This window comes from Varanus komodoensis, unplaced genomic scaffold (assembly GCF_004798865.1).
Source record: "Varanus komodoensis strain SLA01 unplaced genomic scaffold, ASM479886v1 scaffold32, whole genome shotgun sequence".
Lineage (NCBI taxonomy): Eukaryota > Metazoa > Chordata > Lepidosauria > Squamata > Varanidae > Varanus > Varanus komodoensis.
This window is the reverse complement of record NW_025335798.1, coordinates 3,373,120-3,391,196: the sequence shown is the minus strand read 5'-3', so window position 1 is coordinate 3,391,196 and position 18,077 is coordinate 3,373,120. Positions and strand designations below refer to the sequence as shown.

At 48.3% G+C, this 18,077-nt stretch overlaps 1 protein-coding gene across 1 annotated transcript in view; it reads left to right on the top strand.

The window, feature by feature from the left end:
• Positions 1 to 16,026, top strand: part of PLCD4 (phospholipase C delta 4) — a 34,498-nt gene extending 18,472 nt beyond the window's left edge. The window contains exons 6-16 of the mRNA XM_044438282.1: positions 452 to 687; positions 1,059 to 1,256; positions 6,552 to 6,696; positions 7,561 to 7,713; positions 8,296 to 8,460; positions 9,549 to 9,705; positions 11,579 to 11,695; positions 12,599 to 12,745; positions 13,768 to 13,944; positions 14,624 to 14,773; positions 15,908 to 16,026. Of these exons, the coding sequence (XP_044294217.1) occupies positions 452 to 687; positions 1,059 to 1,256; positions 6,552 to 6,696; positions 7,561 to 7,713; positions 8,296 to 8,460; positions 9,549 to 9,705; positions 11,579 to 11,695; positions 12,599 to 12,745; positions 13,768 to 13,944; positions 14,624 to 14,773; positions 15,908 to 16,011 (1,749 nt within the window). The 3' untranslated portion in view covers positions 16,012 to 16,026. The remainder of the gene's footprint in view (positions 1 to 451; positions 688 to 1,058; positions 1,257 to 6,551; positions 6,697 to 7,560; positions 7,714 to 8,295; positions 8,461 to 9,548; positions 9,706 to 11,578; positions 11,696 to 12,598; positions 12,746 to 13,767; positions 13,945 to 14,623; positions 14,774 to 15,907) is intronic.
• Positions 16,027 to 18,077: the final 2,051 nt, after the last annotated feature.

The window sequence follows — 18,077 nt, the reverse complement described above, 5'->3', positions numbered from 1 at the left end:
TAACAAACCAAAATGAAGGCAGAAGTGGGAGGGTGTGATTCCACTCCTGTTCTGTTTGTGGGCTTCTCATAAGAGAGCCTTTTGGCTATTGAGTGGCCTAAAACTGAAATAAATATTTGGCTGGCCACATCTGGAACAGATGATTGGCTATAGCTCTGATTCTGGCTAAGATACAGCATTGCTTCCTTTCTAATTGATTGAATGATGGGTTGCTGAATCATAAAGCAAATTTTCTGTTCTCATCTTGTCAGTTAAGGGTGATAGAAGTCCTTCAGGCAGGGATCATGGGGCACTGAGGTTCTAACCATCACCTAGCAGCATGCTGCTAGTGTTGTGGTACCAGCCGAGGTACATCTGTGAGCCCCCAGGATCTTTACCCCTTTGTTTTGATCACCTTGGTTCTGTTGCGTGCTCAAGGACTCCATTGGCCAGACCCTTCCTTTTCTTGCAGATGGCTGACAAGTCGGAGACGGGGACCCTGGAGGGGGAGGAGTTTGTGCTCTTCTACAAAGCGCTGACTCAGCGGGATGAAGTGCTTGAGCTCTTCCGCATGTACTCCGAAGATGGCAAGAAACTGACCCTGATGGAGTTTGTGGACTTCTTGCAGCAGGAGCAGATGGAGGGGAACAGCACGGATGAGCTTGCCATGGTGCTGATTGACAGATACGAGCCGTCTGAGACAGGTGGGTGGAGGGAGGAGGGAGGATGGCAGCTGGAGGTCCACAACTTGGGCAAACATTAAAGCCAGCATGGGTTGGCTCTGAGGTCCTGAAGGAGTCCTCAGCATAGCTCTATATCCCTCAAGAACAACAGGAGATTCCAGGCACTGCGGGTGGGAGGAGGCATGTATAATGCTTGTTCCAGAAGAGCACATGCCGTCACTCCCTGTAACAGTTTCATGACACCTATTGCTACTGCTGAGATGGCCACTTTCCCATGGCCATCCAAGGCTTGCTGTTTCACTGGTTTTATCCCATACACACACTTTGTCCCTTTGTGGAATGTTTGTTTCCTGAAATCATCCCTTCTGCACTTTGGGCCTCTCTTCTCACAGCCAGGGCCCGCCACGTCCTGAGCACTGATGGATTCCTCATGTACCTGTGCTCACCGGATGGCTCTATCTTCAACCCTGAGCACCAGAAGGTCTTTCAGGACATGTCTCAGCCCCTCTGCCACTACTTCATCTCCTCCTCCCACAACACATACCTGATGGAGGACCAGCTGCGAGGACAGAGCAGTGTCGAGGGATATATCAGGTATCACCATCAAAGGGAAGGTGGTCGAGTGCCCATGTCACCAGCTACTCCCTTCTGCAATAGAACCAAGCACAAGGTTCCTTTCTCTTGCTACCTATTTAAAGTATTTTCATCCCACTCAGCTAAAAGAGGCTTCTGGAGGGGCCTGTGTTGTAGGCAGTGAAATAAGACAGCTTCTCGCCATCTAAAAAAAAATCCACAACACAGAATGAATGAGGATGGGAAGGGAAGAAGGAAAGATCAGTCAGTTTTTCAGCAGGGTTGGTGGAATGGGCCTGCGGTCTCTCTCATCTCCTTCTTCCTCCAAAAATATTGCTCATGTCCTGTACCTAACAATGCAGTGTCCACTTACAAAGAAATGATAAGGCAAAGAACACAAGAATACCAGGGCTCTTGGCCCTGGCCAGATTCAAACACACCCAGGACCTTCTAAAGTCTGGGCTGAAGAGCAGCTGCCTGACCTCCCAAATTTCTATTAGAAATCATAGACCTCCTGAGCCCCAGGTAGACTTACTGGCTTTTTGCCTTGGTGCACCATACCTGGCCATGACTGTTCTTTCCCTTTCCCTATGTTAGGAATGTTATAGACAAATCAGGATGGGTTCAGGGAGGATGCAAAATGGCGAGTGCATTGGAAAAACAAGTCCTGTGAGGAAAGGGTGAAGGAATTGCACTGTTTAGCCTGGAGAAGAGAAAATAAGCGGTACTGGGGGGCTGACAGATGGATTTGCACTCTTCTGATGTCTGAAAGACTTCACACAGAAGGGGGCAAAAAGGAAAACGTAAAGCTCTCTGCTGCCCAGGGAACAGTAGTAAGTTGAAAATATTGGCCAATGCTACAGGTAGGTAGGTTTTGGTTGAACATTAGGAAGCACATCCTGGTGGTAAGGGCAACGGAGCCAAGAAAGCTGGTGGGTTGCTGCTAGAGGTTGCTAGAGGTCTTTGAGCCTCTTTGTGGATGTTCTAGCTCTGGATTTCCTGTACTTAGCTGAGGTTGAAGTAGAACGGCCTAAAAGCTCTGCATCCACATACACCCTTGAGAGGAAGCAGAAGGTATGAACTTTTCTCCTTCCTCTCAATGAACTTTGTCTGCACAATAAAGCACCAGTTCTATGAGACTCACAATCGCTACTCCTCACTCTGCTTGAGCCTCTTCTCGCTTCACTCCTTGGATATGTAAAGCCACCAATTCTGCTACCAGCCTTTCCCTGATCTGTCCAATTGTTTTAGGAGTTAACTTTTGTGGGCTGTCTCTCTCCCCAGAATTTCACCTAGCCACCTTTTAGTCAGATGCTTCAGTCTTATCATTCAATGTCATGCAGCTTTTTTCTATCCCCTCCACTCCCCACTCTGCCCCAGTGCTGCAGATAGCAATGATTTCCACACTTCTGCAAGCCAATCTCTTTATGAGAGGGAAATGCCATTTTGTAAGAGTGCCATTTTTCCTGACGGGATCTCCTACATGGTACCGGTTGCTCAGTGCTGAGAAATTTGACTAATTCCATTTTGTTTGTTCTTTCTTCTCCATTATTAGAGAAGGCAAATCTCACAACTGAGTTTCTCACCATCATGCACATATTAAAGGCACCGGTGCCTTTGCCAGAGAAAAAGGTGGCAACCCTACTCCTTAGTTGGTCACAGAAAGAAAGGCACCCACATTTTCTGGGTGCCCTTGTTGTTTATTTATTTATTTATTAAAACATTTTTATGCCGCCCCATTCGCCGAAGCCTCGGGGTGGCTCACATCAATAAATTAAAATAATTATAATATAAATTAAAATATAAATATAAAATTAAAATACAGCAACACAGTATAAAATAAGCCGCCCTGGCCAGATAAAACCAATAATGTTAACAGTTAAAATGCTGCTTGAATAAAAAGGTCTTTGCCTGGCGCCGAAAAACAAATAACGACGGCGCCAGGTGGACCTCTCTGGGGAGCGCGTTCCATAACTTAGGCGCCACCGCAGAGAATGCCCTCCTCCGAGTACCCACCCTCCTAATTTCTTTCATGGAGGGTTCCCGGAGAAGGGCCTCCCCCGCCGATCTCAAGGGGCGGCTGGGCATATATGGATGCAAGCGCTCCTTCAGGTAACCAGGGCCCAAGCCGTTTAGGGCTTTATAGGTCATCACCAACACCTTGAATTGGGCCCGGACTTCAATGGGGAGCCAGTGAAGCTGACGGAGAACTGGAGTCATGTGAACACAACGCCCAGTCCCCGTCAGCAGCCTGGCAGCTCTGTTTTGAACCAGTTGAAGTATCCGGACCGTCTTCAAGGGTAGCCCCACGTAGAGCGCGTTACAGAAGTCGAGACGGGAAGTCACCAATGCATGTGTCACTGTCGCGAGGCAGTCATACTCCAGATAGGGGCGCAGCTGGTGGATCAGCCAAAGCTGGAGGAAAGCGCTCCTCGCCACTGCGGTCACCTGAGCTTCTAGTGAAAGCTCCGGGTCGAGGAGCACTCCCAAGCTGCGAACTTTGTCCCTAAGAGGGAGTGCAACCCCATTCAGAACAAGGTTCAGTTCACCCTCTCCAAAGCCAGAACCACCAACCAACAGGACCTCCGTCTTGTCTGGATTGAGCTTCAGTTTATTGGCCCTCATCCAGCCCATTACCTCGGCCAGGCACCGGTTCAGTACAGCCACTGCCTCACCTGGATTGGTGGAAAACGAGAGGTAGAGCTGGGTGTCATCAGCGTACTGATGGTTCCGCAGCCCACACCTCCTGATGACCTCTCCCAGCGGTTTCATGTAGATGTTGAACAGCAATGGGGACAGAATGGACCCCTGCGGCACTCCATGGCATAGCTGCCATGGCGCAGAGCCATAGTCCCCCAGCACCACCTTCTGGAACCGGCCATCGAGATAGGAGCGGAACCACTGCAAAGCAGTGCCTCCAACCCCCAATCCCGCAAGTCTGTCCAGAAGGATACCATGGTCGATGGTATCGAAAGCCGCTGAGAGGTCCAGGAGAACCAACAGGGACGCACTCCCCCTGTCTTTCTCCCTGCACAGGTCATCGTACAGGGCGACCAAGGCAGATTCAGTACCGTACCTGGGTCTGAAGCCGGACTGAAATGGGTCCAGATAATCAGTTTTATCCAAGAGTGCTTGGAGTTGTCCCGCCACCACTCGCTCTAACACCTTGCCCAGAAACGGGATGTTGTTGTTGTTGTTGTTGTTGTTGTTGTTATTATTATTATTATAACATTTCTATGCCGCCCCTTGCCGAAACCTCGGGGCGGCTTACAACATGATAAAATACATTGAAATACAATAGTACATAATAAATTACCATTAAATATAAAAATACAAAAAATACATTGATTTACAAATATAAAATTAAAATTTTATGTTGGCCACTGGTCTATAATCAGTGGCCATCTCTGGATCCAGTGACACCTTCTTCAGGACCGGTCGGACTACCGCCTCCTTTAAAGGGGCAGGCACCCGACCCTCCCTCAGAGAGGCGTTAATCACTTCCAAAATCCAGGTCCCAATCCCGTGCTTGGAATTATTTATTAACCAAGACGGGCAAGGGTCCAATAAGCAAGTGGTGGGACGTACTCGTCCAAGCACCTTGTCCACATCATCGGGCCGCAATAACTGAAATTCATCCAATAATTCTGGACCAGACGGCGGCATTGGCGTCTCCCTTAAAGCCTCTGTATCAATAGTGGAATCCAGCTCGTGACGAATCTGAGCGATTTTCTCCCTGAAATGCCTGGCAAAGTCGTCACAGCGGGCCTTTGAGGGTGGAATCAGGTCTTCTTTCGGACCTGGACAAACCAGGCCATGCACCACTCGAAAAAGCTCCGCCAGACGGCATTGTGAGGAGGCAATGGAAATGGAAAAATATCTCTTTTTCGCCGCCCTCACCGCCACAGCATAGGCCCGATAGTGGGCTCTCAAGTGTGTTCGGTCAGATTCATCACGTGATTTCCTCCACCTACACTCTAGCCGTCTCCCAACCTGCTTCATCGCCCTCAATTCAGGGGTATACCAAGGGGAAGAGCGGGCTCTGCCCGGTGGGAGAGGGCGCTTAGGAGCGATCGTGTCTACAGCCCTGGTCATCTCCCCATTCCACAGTTAGACCAGAGCCTCGACAGGAGCACCCGTCTTGTCAGCCGGAAACTCCCCCAGGGCCTTCAGGAATCCTTCCGGATCCATCCGGCTCCGGGGGCGGACCCACACAATCGGGTCTGCACCCTTGCAGAGGGAGAAGTCGCTCTCGAGCACAAACCTCACGAGGAAGTGATCTGACCATGACAGGGGAGTCAGACATAAATTCCTCACCCTCAGACCACCCTCTTCCTGTCCCGTCGAGAAAACCACTTCCTGTCTTCCTGTCTTTATGGTTGGAGACAGATGCAATGGGTACCAACTGGCATGGCTAAGCTCAAAACACTGTCTATTCTTCTCCAGGATCAAACTTAGACAAATCTCCTAAAATGTCATTGCAAAGCTAGACAAAAGCTGTGAATGAGATGCTTCCTGCAAGCTCTTTTTTTAATAATACCTCAGTCTTCATCCTTCACCCTTAGTGCACCAGACTGATAGCTGAGAACACTGCCATTTGGCAATGACCTCCTCCCAAAAGGTAAAGAAAAATGGATGCAATTGTTGCTGGCTTCAGTTTGGCACAGTGGAGGCCTTTTTGCCTCAAAAGATTTGGCAATGTCCAGATGAAGCTGAGGTGTTTCCCCTGTGTGATGATGGGAGCAGCATAAAAAGCCGCCCAAACACTGCATGGCGCCATACTCCTTCAGGAATCCATCATCCACCCAGGATGACTGCTCAAGCAAGGAGGCTTGGTGAAGTCAGATGGCTGGGTCAAATCTGGAGCTTTGGTTCCATTTCAGGACCTTGGTCAGTAACCCTGGAGCTAGAGAATGAACAAGTTACTCCAGCAAAGTTTGGGAGCAACTTGCACATTTTATAGTCAGGCCAGGGGAGTCTCTCTGGAAACACCCCCTTTCAGGTGCTGCATCGGGCCATTAAAGGCCAACAGCCTTTGCCCGCAGGCATTGGATTCTCCTAGGGAGTGAAGGTTGGAGAAGGGGGCAACCAGTTGGGAAAGTCCTAAGTCAGAGTCAGAAGGCAGTGCAACCTCCTGGGAGCTGTATGCATAAGGTATGGCATCCAAGGTAATGGGACCCATTCCAGAGTAGCCCGGAACTGGCTCTGATACCTGCCCATGCCACTGTCACCACAGGCTTCACTTTCTGAGGGGTGCCAGTCCTCACCGTGACAGGTAGGAGAAAGGGCTCATGAATTAACCTCTTCCCCCTGCAGGGCTCTGAAGCGTGGCTGCCGGTGCCTAGAGGTAGACTGTTGGGATGGATCCAATGGGGAGCCCATTGTCTATCATGGTCATACCTTCACCTCTAAGATCCCCTTCCGAGAAGTTGTGACGACGCTTGAGAAATATGCATTCCGGGTAGGTTGAAAATCTGGCCGTAGGGCATGGTTGCTTTCCTCAGCTAGAGGAGGAGGAGACACTAGGATGGAAGGTATACATATGGTGAGTGGGGAAGCCAGGCACAGCCACTGAACAAGGGATGGGGGTGTACAGTAGGTGCCGGGGGGGGGGGGGGCCCAGCTGTTCTGATTTTAGTGCTGTCGTGTGCCTTGGAGGATCTAAGGTACAATGGTGGAAGATTCGCAGGGGGTGCTCCCATTGTTCCATTAGTGCTGATGCCCACTAATGCAGCCAACAATGAGGTTCCAATAAAATATAATGAATACTATTGTGATTCATTATGTATTAGGTATCTATGCCACTCAGTAGCCATAGCTCTAAAATATTATTCCAGGGTTTTGCCACATCCCAGCAATGTCTTCATCCCACTCTCCAGCCTCCAAGCCAAAATTCCTCTCCCTGCTGAACGTTCCACATCCTTGTGCTCCACGTCGAAGCCCATATATGTGATGCACAGAGATCACAAAGAACATTACACATCCCAAGTCATGAAAGCTCAAGTAAAGTTCCAGGTGACCTCAGTCATATACCTCTCTGAAATTTGACTTGGGCACACCACCTCTTGTTCCAGATGGCTGTGATTCCATGGCCTTGTTCCAACCCTGCCACCCTTAATTCTTGTTCTGCTCCTCCAGGATCAACATATCCTAGGTAAAAGGTAGCTCACTTTCCTTCTAGGAGATTTTTAAAATTCCCAGTGGTTTTTTGCAGCAGCCCTACCCCCTTCTTTCTGTTCATCTTCTGTTCCATCTTTAGTTTCTCAAACATTTGGTTCACCAATGAATGCCTCATTTAACATCCTGTGTCTCTTTGGCCATCCAGGCTTCCGATTATCCGATTATTCTGTCTATTGAGAACCACTGCAGCATAGAGCAGCAGGATATCATGGCAGAACAGCTGAAAGGAATTCTGGGGGAGAAGCTGCTCACCACCACTATTGATGGGTGTGTCCCTGTGCAGTTGCCTTCACCTGAGGTAGGCGACCTGGAGTGGCTAATGGGTCTTGCTCACAGTGGGTTTACAGAGCTTGATTGTACTCACAGGAGAAGCCTTCTAATGGCACTCACCCACTCTAGTTTCTTTTCTCAGTCTGAACCACTTAAAATGTGGTCCTAGGAGAGGGAGATGCCAAAGGTGGTATGTATGAGGAGCAAAGATCCAGCCGGAGCAAGAGCCTGGGGTGGGTGCCAAAGAGTTAAAGGGTGGTGGCGGTGGTTGTTTTGGGCAAATCCACCAAGGCCAGTGCCAAATGCAACTTAGAAAGAGTAGAGCAGTGGCTACAGTGGAGGCCACAAAGCATGAAATAGGTTGAGGGGGTATGTAGAAGGCTTTCTAGGTAAAGCCTTGGTGAAAAAAATGAGTGAACTGTATTATGGCACCAGTGAGCTAGGAGGAATATTTGCTGGAAACACAAGAGACATGGGCATTTCTCTGAAGAAAGGTGGGATTTTGTAATCTGCCTTGCCAGATTGAGCTGTACTTGCCAGAGGCAGAGGAATCCCCCTCCCTATTCCCTGAAGCGCCGCCCCGTTGTGACCTACTTGTCTCCTCGTGCAGGAACTGAAGGGGAAGATCCTTCTGAAGGGGAAGAAGATTGGACACTTGGAGGATTCTCTGAATGGACACCCTGACAGCCCACCTGAGCAGGAGGAGGAGGAGGAGGAGGAGGGGCCAGATGGAGAAGAAGACTCTCTACGCAATGAGGAAAAAAGGAAGGACAAGGTATGTATAGGCAGCTTGGGCAAATGGCTTCTTTAGAAATAGGATCAGCCCAGAAGCAGTGACTGATGGCAACAGCTACTGATATACTAGAGGTAGTCAAATATGTCTGTGTTGGTTTCCCTGAGTTCCTCATATTTCCAGCATTAAGTTCTGTTCCTCATCAGTTTGAAAAAAAATTAAAAGGTTTGCATGAAAACTCATATGCCTTCTACAGTACCTTTCTCCTAATATCAGATACTTTCGATAAAGGCAATATTTTTGCAAAACATTTCTCCTAATATAATGCATTTTAATGTTGTTTTCCCTGATATACACTTTTTATTGGAGAACTCCATTATAAAGATCCAAAGGGTAATTAACTGACTTTTGATTTGCTATAGGTTCCAAAGTGCAAATTAGGTAAGTTCACATTAAAAGCCACCCAAACTAATTTCTCCCTATCCCAATTATGTAAGGCTTTTTGGAAGAAGGGGAACTATGTTGATTCTGTTATGAAGCTTGGAGAGACCCCCATGTGAAGGGAAGACAAAGCTGCACAGACCAGGAGTTAGGAGTTTTACCCAGGAAGCCAAAAGGGTCTCTCTTCCTACCATATCAACATAATAAGATTCCTTCTTACAGGAGTCAGACCACTGGTCCAGCTATCCCAGTTTTCCCCAACCCAGTGTCTCCAGATGGCTTGTATTACAACTCCCATCATCAGTGACCATGTGCAATGAGGATGATGGGTATTGCCATGCAACACACCAGGTTGGAGAAGGCCAATTCAATTTGTAGTGTTCTAGCAAGAACCAGCCCCATGGGTGTCTTATTTTAGGGCTACTACTCTAAAACAACCAGCTGTAGGAAAGCCAGAAATCAGCAATGAAACGTTTGCTGTCACAGCTTCTCCCTGCTCAGAAACCCCTGTCGCTGAACTTTCACCTTCCCTGGAGCAGTTCAAGACGGAAAAGCCCTGTCAGACTCCCTCCACCCCCAGATAAAAGGAGAGCAAGCCTACATTTTTATTTCATCTTTTGAACAGATGTGAAAAGGTCATGGCTGCATGCAAAGACATAATCTGCAAATTGCTACTGTATTCCTCGCAGAAAGGCAAGCAGTCCCTCTCCCAGGAGCTGTCCGATTGCATTATCTACTGCAAGAGCGTTCCCTTCCACAGCTTCCAGCATTCCCATAGCCACTACAAGCCTTATGAGATGTCCTCCTTTGCTGAATCCAAGGCCCGCAAGCTCATCCGAGAGGCTGGTGAGAAATGGGGCGGGGAGGGGGGAGAGCAGACAGAAAGCTGCATTCTGTGGGGCACAAGACCTTGCCCCCAGATATCGTGCCTATCTTGAGCCCCAGCTTTGGGCAAGAGATTTTTAGTGATCCCCGGGACATAATAAGCCAGATCCAGGTTTCCTTACAAGGAGGCATCTATTGTTGCAACCATCAACTCACTAGCTAAGTTTCCACGCATTTAGCAGCAAGTCACTTGCACTGCACAACGGGAACCCCTGCAAGGTAGGCTCCGATCAGCTGGAGCTGATAGGGTCAGCAGAGCCCCCCCAAAAGTGTAAAGAGCACAAAGAAAATGACTTGCTTATATAGGTTACCTATTTCTAGCATGGCGCACGTACACAAGCATCCTATATCAGCCTTCCCCAGTCTGGTGGCCTTCAGAAGCATTTGACCCCAAACTCCAGAATTCCCATCCAGCAGGGCCATTGACTAGGAATTGTGGGTGTTGCAGTCCAATGTGTCTGGAAGGTACAAGGTTGGGGAAGGCTGTCCTACATCAAAGCATAATTAGGAGATAGGATTACACTGATGGATGGGGTAGCACAGACACTGATTGTTTACACAGGTGTTAAGAACAAGTAGGGTCTGTAATCTAGTGAAGAGTATCCCGGTCTAGCTTGCCAAGCTCCCTACACTGCGTGTCTCATTCGTGCTAAGGGTGCCAAGATGATAGCATGTAGCACAAGGCTTAGGCTCATAACTGCCTTATGCGTGAAGGCACAACTGCACTCGCGGGGCTGATAAGGAATGTGGCCAAGGAGGCGCCTGCAGCTGTGTGCACATCCCGGGATCCATTTCTCATGCCGGGGAAACCTCCCTTGTAGGAAAGGCATGCAGTTGTGGCCAGGGAGAAGGATAACTAAGGCTCTGTTGTTTAATTAATATAAACAAGGTGGAGAGAGTTCACTCATGACAAGCAAGGCCTGCATTTTGGGGAGCCAGAGACCCAGGCATGGCTTTTTGGAGTTCAAGGCCTGACACATGGCCTTGTTCAATTGTCACTTCTGTAAACAGTGGGAGGTCCCAGTGGCAGCATTACCAGATCTAGCGTTCTTTGGATAAGAGATCTTTCCTATCTGCTTTATTTACAAGCAGAGCAGAGGGGAAGCAAGCAAACCCATACGCGCAAGCATCAAGTCCACTAACTCCGCATCCAGTTATTGGCAAGCAACTCGTATAGCCATCACCCACCCTCCTCAGGTGCCCTGTCCCCTAGTTTCAGCTAACTTCAGGAACAAATTCTTAATCTTCCCCTTTAGCTGGGCACTGCCACCTTCTAAAGACTGGAGAGGGAACCCCCCACATCCTTTTGTTTATTGAAATCCCAGATCCACTGAGTTCCAGACACCGTGTGGAATAACACAATGGGCCAACCTGCTTAAAGCAAACAGATTTAATTCTCAACAGTCTCTCAGCCGTCATTCCACATACTGGACTTATACATGCCTCCATTTTCAGCCCCGGTTGGAGGAGGCAGCATCGCTATAGTGAGTTTGACAATGTCATGATGGCCCTGCAGCTGACAAGGCCAGTTCTTAACAAGGCCTTGAAAACAGTCAGGTTTCCATAGAGTCCTCACCTTGCACAATAGGTGCTTTCCACTGCTTGCTTCCTTAGCACTCTGTCTCTACAGGGAAGAAGCAGTTGTCTCTTCCTCAGGCTCTCCTGGAGCATGGCATTCATCCATTCCAGCCCCCTTTAGGAATCGATCTCACAGTGAAGAAATCCTGAATGAGTGCTCTAGTACAACAGTCTCCCAGCCCAAATGCCTTCCCACTTGGTGGACTGCGCGAAGTATCAGTCGTTGCCCTAATCATGTGTGTGCTGTTTCTTGCAGGGAATGATTTTGTTCGCCATAATGCCTGGCAGCTGACACGTATCTTCCCCAGTGGGATGCGGACTGACTCATCTAATTACAACCCCCAAGAGATGTGGAATGCGGGATGTCACATGGGTAGGAATGACGTGCGGGCGACAGGAAGGGGAAGGACATCCCTTGCTGCAGTTTTTTCCTGAGCTCTTTATGGACTTGACAAAAATCTGCAGAGCAGACGCGGCTCAGCCCTTGATGCCGGGCTCTGTTTCTGTCCAGGCATCTAAACTCATGTGCCAATCTGCACTTTCACGTGGACTGGCCATTTACGCTTCATGAAAAAAGAGGGGGAAGTATCACCAAAACAAGGACAAAGGAGGACACCATTTGGCATATTTGCATACGTATATCTATAGGTAGAGATTTAGAGATCCTAACTATGATTTAAACAGAAGTGCAATGCATTGCATCATAGTCGGGAAGAATGTGCCCAGGTGAGCTGTGGGCCTGTAGAAGGGCCAACATGGATGGGCAACTTCAAGGCCTTTCCTCTCTTGTTAAGGTCTTTTGGCTTTAAACCAGACTTGGACACATCTTCAAACAAGAGATGGAAGGAGCTAGCAGACATCAGTGTTCTAAGAAAGCTCCTTGGAATCCATCCCTCTGTGCTTTTGTACTTCCTTTTGCATTCAGCCTGGTCTTAGAAAGTGAGTCAGGTGGAGGGGAAGCCTACAAGAATTCGTGGAATGAAGGTTGCACAACCAGCAACCTTTGCTTGAATCACATGCAGCAGCCCGAACAAAGGCTGGTACTGTTGGTGCTTGATCGACGCTGAGCGCCACAGGCATCCTGGGCATGCTTGGCAGGACCTGAGATGCACAGCCGCAACAAGGTGGAGCAGAGCCCAGGGAGCTGAGCCCAGCGAACCTGTCAGATTTCCACCCCCAGTACAGCTTTCCCCACACCTCTAGCAGACTTCCCCAGCCTTACCTTGTCTCTGTTGCTGCTGGTCTGAAATATACTGCTATGTTCTCCTCCTTTCAGTGGCCCTGAATTTTCAAACAGCTGGAGCAGAAATGGACTTATATGATGGGCTCTTCAGTCAAAATGGCTGCTGCGGCTACACATTGAAGCCAAGCTTCATGAGGGATTATGAGACAACCTTCAGTCCTGAAAACCCCCAAAGCAGGGGTGAAGGCAACCCCCTGAACTTAACCATCAAGGTACTGCAGATGCTTGTCACCTGTGCCACTATCTAGTGATGCTCCAGTGAGCTTAGGGAAGGGTTTTTGAAATAGGATGTTTCCTTACATTCAGTCAGACCTTCTTGCTCTGCAATGCCCTCTCAGGTCACGGGCAGATGCCTCTCCCAGTCTTGCTATTTTGAGATGCCTGAGATTGAACCTGCAAATGCAAACACATGCAGACTTGGCCATTGAGTCTGAGCTCCCCTCATATGGAAAAAAATAGAATCATTTTTCATTTCTGCTTTCTACAGCTCAGCATAAGCTATGGAACCAAAATGTTAATCTTTAGGAGAAAAAGCCTATCTGTGATGGGAAATTCTGCCCTCTTGTGGAGTAACCCCTTCCTATCGTTTTTCCTTGTTCTTGTGAAGAACATGTGTTTAATTCCTAGGGGTGTTTTCAGTGGACGTGATGTTAATTGAGGACCCGGAGAAAGAGACTGCCACCTTTACCCTGCCATCTTTCAGTAGCCCTGCAGCTGTCTCTGCCCAGTGGAATGAAGATGAGCTGCTGTTTAGTAAACTGACTTGAAGGTGTTGGGTAGGCAAGTGCAGTGTTGTTCCAAGCCCTTTGGCCTTGTGGGCTGGTGCAACATGGGTGGGCATCATTGGACCTCTGTGCAGGGCCCACTGACTGTACCCTCTGGACTGGTTCCTCTTCTTGTCTGCTGCAAACTGCTTTTCATGGCCCCTCACTCTGGCCCAAACAAAGGTGTGGTGAGCAGGAGCAGGAGGTGCCAGGGCCTGGGTGCTCATTGGCTTCCTACCTGTCCAGCAAGCAGGTGGTCGCAATAATGAGAAAGAGGATGGGAGCAGCTGGTGAGAATGATAGTGAGAAGGTAGACTTGGCAAGAGATGGGCTCCACAGATGGGGCTTTCTGAAAGGCCCTCAAAAACCTGGGGCCAGCACATACCATTTGGAGTACCATAGGCTGCAGGAGATGGCAGGGGCCAGGGTTCAGTGCAGCTTTTTCACATGTCCCATGCCCCTGTGATCTTCTCTTCCAGGTCATCAGTGGGCAACAGCTCCCCAAGATGCCCAACAGCAAACTTGGTTCCATTGTGGATCCACTTGTGCGGGTGGAGATTCATGGGGTCCCTGCCGACTGTGCCAAGTATGAGACAAAATACGTTGATAACAATGGTGAGCCAATGCTATTGGTCATTATAAGGTAAAGCTGGGCAAGGATTATGGATGCGGTTCGTGCAGGTATCAACAAAGGTGCAAACCAACAGAGAGGCTACTGGGGGAGGCTTTGGAAGGTAGCCCCCCCTCCAGCTGTAGGGAGGAAGATCTGCAAAATGCTGTGACTCCTCAGAGATGTCTCCAGGGACATAGGACTGTGCCCAACAGTATTTCAATGTGGTTTAGCCACGCCAAGCTGTTACTCGATTGCCCTTTGCTGATTCCATTTTCAAACTGTTCTCTGCCACTTTAAAGACTGGAATAGGGCAGGGTTGTTTTGAAAATAAAGTTAGAACTGTGAAAGAGGATACATTTCTGCCAAGTCCCAGCCCCTGTGGAATGCATAAAGGCTGGTTTTCAGGCACTTTCTCCTTTTGCCCTTTGTGGCACTCAGAAGAGTAGCAGCAAGGGTAAATTATTGATGGCACAAAGGGATGCAAAGGTGGAGGGTAGCTTTGAGGTTAGAAGAATATGAGCAGAAGGAGTCAGTTTGGTATCATGGAAGTAGTACTGAAGAGGTAAACTGTGTAAGGTATTGTAGAAGAGGATCCCTGGAGAGGCTGAGGGGAAGCAGAGGGAGACACTGAGTTTCTCTGTCATGACAATGTGGTCCTTTTACTTCTATATTCCTGGACAGGTTTTAACCCACAGTGGAATGAAACATTTCAGTTTCAGGTGTGGGTTCCAGAGCTGGCACTTCTGCGCTTTGTGGTAGAGGATTATGACAAAGCATCTCGGAATGACTTCGTTGGGCAGTACACGTTACCTCTCCCTAGTGTCAAAACAGGTGAGTGTCTCCTCTCAGACCCATGGGCATGGGGCAGGCTGCAAAGATCTGGGGTGAAAGCAGGCCTGGGCCCTTGGTAAAACAGACAACACAACACAAAGACACTTTCTGTATATGGAAGGAAGGTAATCTAAGCCACATGCTCCACAGCAGAGAATGTAGTTGCTCCACCATACAAAATGGCAGCACACAGACGGGGTGTTAACAGTGCAACACACACAGATGAGATATAGCTAAACACGCAGGCTGCCTGGCAAACTGGTGCGCCTACTCAGACAGTTTGTTTTTACTTGCAAACCCAAGACAGATGCACCCTTCACACAACCCACAGGATGACCCTCTGCCATGAAGTGATCCATCATTTAGCAAGACAGGAGGAAATTGTGTGTGATTCTTGCTTCACAGCACACTGGCAAGCTGTTTCCCCACGTAGTATTTGAACTGCTTATTCCACTCTTCTGATGCTCTCTGGTGCTGTTCCTGGCTGGAGCAACAGAGACAGTGTCTCTGTTCTTGGCCAAGGCAGGAAGTGCATGTTGCCTCCATCTTTGGAGAAGACACCGATTACCCATGTAGCATTGGCAGAGTCACACAGTTTTGAAAGAACCTCAGAGAGCTACTGTGGTATAGTGCTTAGAGTCTGCTTCTGGGTGTGTCATAGCAGAAGATCCACAAGACAAGCAGAAGTCTATTTGTAAGTAAATATTCTCACATTCAAGGCCTAGCATGACCACTGCCACCACTATTAATATAGATTTTGGGTAGTAAGGCTGGGAAAACCTTGGAGTACTGTGCATAAACAGTCGTACGATAGATGGGTCACTGGTCCGATTGAATTCAGGGCCAGCCGTAACAGGCTGAGGCAGCAGATGCTGGTCGTTAGGGAGCAAAGCAGCAGTGAGGTCTTGGAGGACCAAGCTGTGTGTTGCCCCAAGCCTCCTTAACCAGCCTGCTGACCTTAACTGGGGTGGCCGATGCCAGTCTTGAAGCAAAGTTCACCCACCAGGTTTTGTGCATAGGAGAACGGAGGAGTCACCATCTTGTCCCTTGCCCTGGAGGCAGCAAAATGGTCTGGGTCAACCCTACGGAATACAAGGCACCTTCATTTGTTGTTCATTTCTATTTTCCATACAGGATACCGCCACATTCACCTTCTTTCCAAGGATGGCACAGGTATCCCACCAGCATCCTTATTTGTCCACATCCAGATTGTGGAATTTTCACCAGAAAACGACTAAATGATACTGCCACATCTCAAGGCACACCTTTTCCTTATCTGACCTAATATAGTTTGGAAAATGTGGGTGAGTGAAGAAAGCCGGAAGCTTATGGAAGGATGCCACTCCATCTGGCTGCCTCTGTCTCTCTTGGACAGAAATGCTACTTTGCACTATGTTATTTATTTTTTTACAAAAACTATTTTGTATTATTTTGCTATTTTATTTTTATTATCTAAATTATTGTGATTTGCACAGTTCCCAGACCCTTTGAGCAGGCTCCAACTAAATCACCCTATTTCTCAGGTTCCATTATGATAAAATCTACCTCCGTTATGCCTCCTGTGGGCTGCTGTAACAAGAAATGGAACCTGCTGCAAGGCAGAGAGAGTTTCCTTCCACAACCTTGCCCCCCAGTCATCCATTTCCAGAAAAGCCTTTCTCCTGCACCTCCCTTCTAGGTCAACCCTCTTCATCTGAGCATGGAAGTAGGTCCATCGCTAAAGTAGGAGCAAACTGTTCCTGGAAGCTCCTGCCTAGATTTGGCAACACCTGTTTTGGGGTGAGTGGGGAGAGAGCCCATGTGCAGCTGATGTAGCAGCATCTTTTCCCTGGGGAATTGGTCCCTGCCCTCTGCAAAGCAAGACAGGCGGGAAAACATGCAATGTTGGGCCACTCGCGCTTTTACTTTGTGAGTGACACAAAAGAGGAGAATTGTCTCTGTTCCTTGTCTTCCCAATACTGATCTGAGAGGTTAGAGAAAAGTACCGGATTTCCCATTCCACCTAGAACAGCTGTACATTTCTCCTGCCACTGCCACCTAAGTAGAAGCTAACAGCTCGTTCAGGCATGCATATTAATCACAATGATACGCATGTGTGAAACAGACATTGCATAGTGAATATTATACACAAAGCTGCTGACAGTGTGCTTCTATAAGCCACACTGGTCTGGCTGAGCCCTCAGGCAAGGAGAAGCAGAAAGGGATTCCATTCATTTCTTGAAGACTGTCATGGGTGGAAGGGGTATCAACTCTGCTTCTCTGTTTTCTATCAGGCATTGATTGACAAAGAAGTGCTGACAGCCAACAGCCTAACTCTATTTTTAGACAGAAAGATTTGGGCTAGGGCTCTATTTCAACTCCAGGTAGGAAGAGTAAAAGTACATATAAATGAGCCTGTCTTTTTCTACCTGCAACACACAATATTTAGACAAGTGAGTCCTGAGTAAGAACACTTCCACATTAGGAATACCTTAATAGTCTACAAACCCTCCAAAAACCACTTTTTCCTGATGTATTCCACATACTATATTTGATTTTCTGCAGCTAGAGAAGCTCGTCCACTGGTTTAGTCCCAGGGCTCAACCACTTACTCTTAGCCTGATCTCATAATAGGTGGACTCTCCTGCTTGTAGGCCCTTCCTGCTTCTGTTGACTAAAGGTATCCAGTCAAGCCAAACAGAGCATACCAATCTTTCATGTAGGGGGAAACGCACTTGTTGCTAAGTGGCAGCAAGTATATAGGAGATCTCTCTCTCCTCCTATATAGGATATAAGTGACAGAATAGGACAGTAGAATGACAGGTGCCCGTTAGTTCAAACATCTAAAACGAAATTAGCACAGCTCAGATGTACCAGGACCTGAGCAGCCTTGTTGGATCTTACCCAGAGGCCCATCTAGCCCAGCATTCTGTTCACACAGTGGCCAGGCATATGCCTGTGGGAATCCCACAAGCAAGAGAGGAGTACACCTCCGCCTCCTCTCTGTATTCCAAGTGAATGATATACAGAGGTAGCTAAGAGGAAAAGAAGGCATTTAGTACTAGAGAAGCTGCATTCGTCTTAGGGCTAGATGAGCTAGAGGCCCATGTTGCACAGAGCCTCCTGAAACCGAACCTCAGTGGAAAAGCACTGTGGCTAGAAAGGATGCTGTAAAGTCACCTCAAAACTACCTTGCATGGTTCCACCGTGCATACGAACAGAAGGTGCAACCGCCTTGCCCTATTCCCTAACTTGGCCAAAGAACTGCAACCCTCCTGCTCTTCCAAGACCTCTTTGCTTAACTCAGGTATCGTTTAGAGATGCA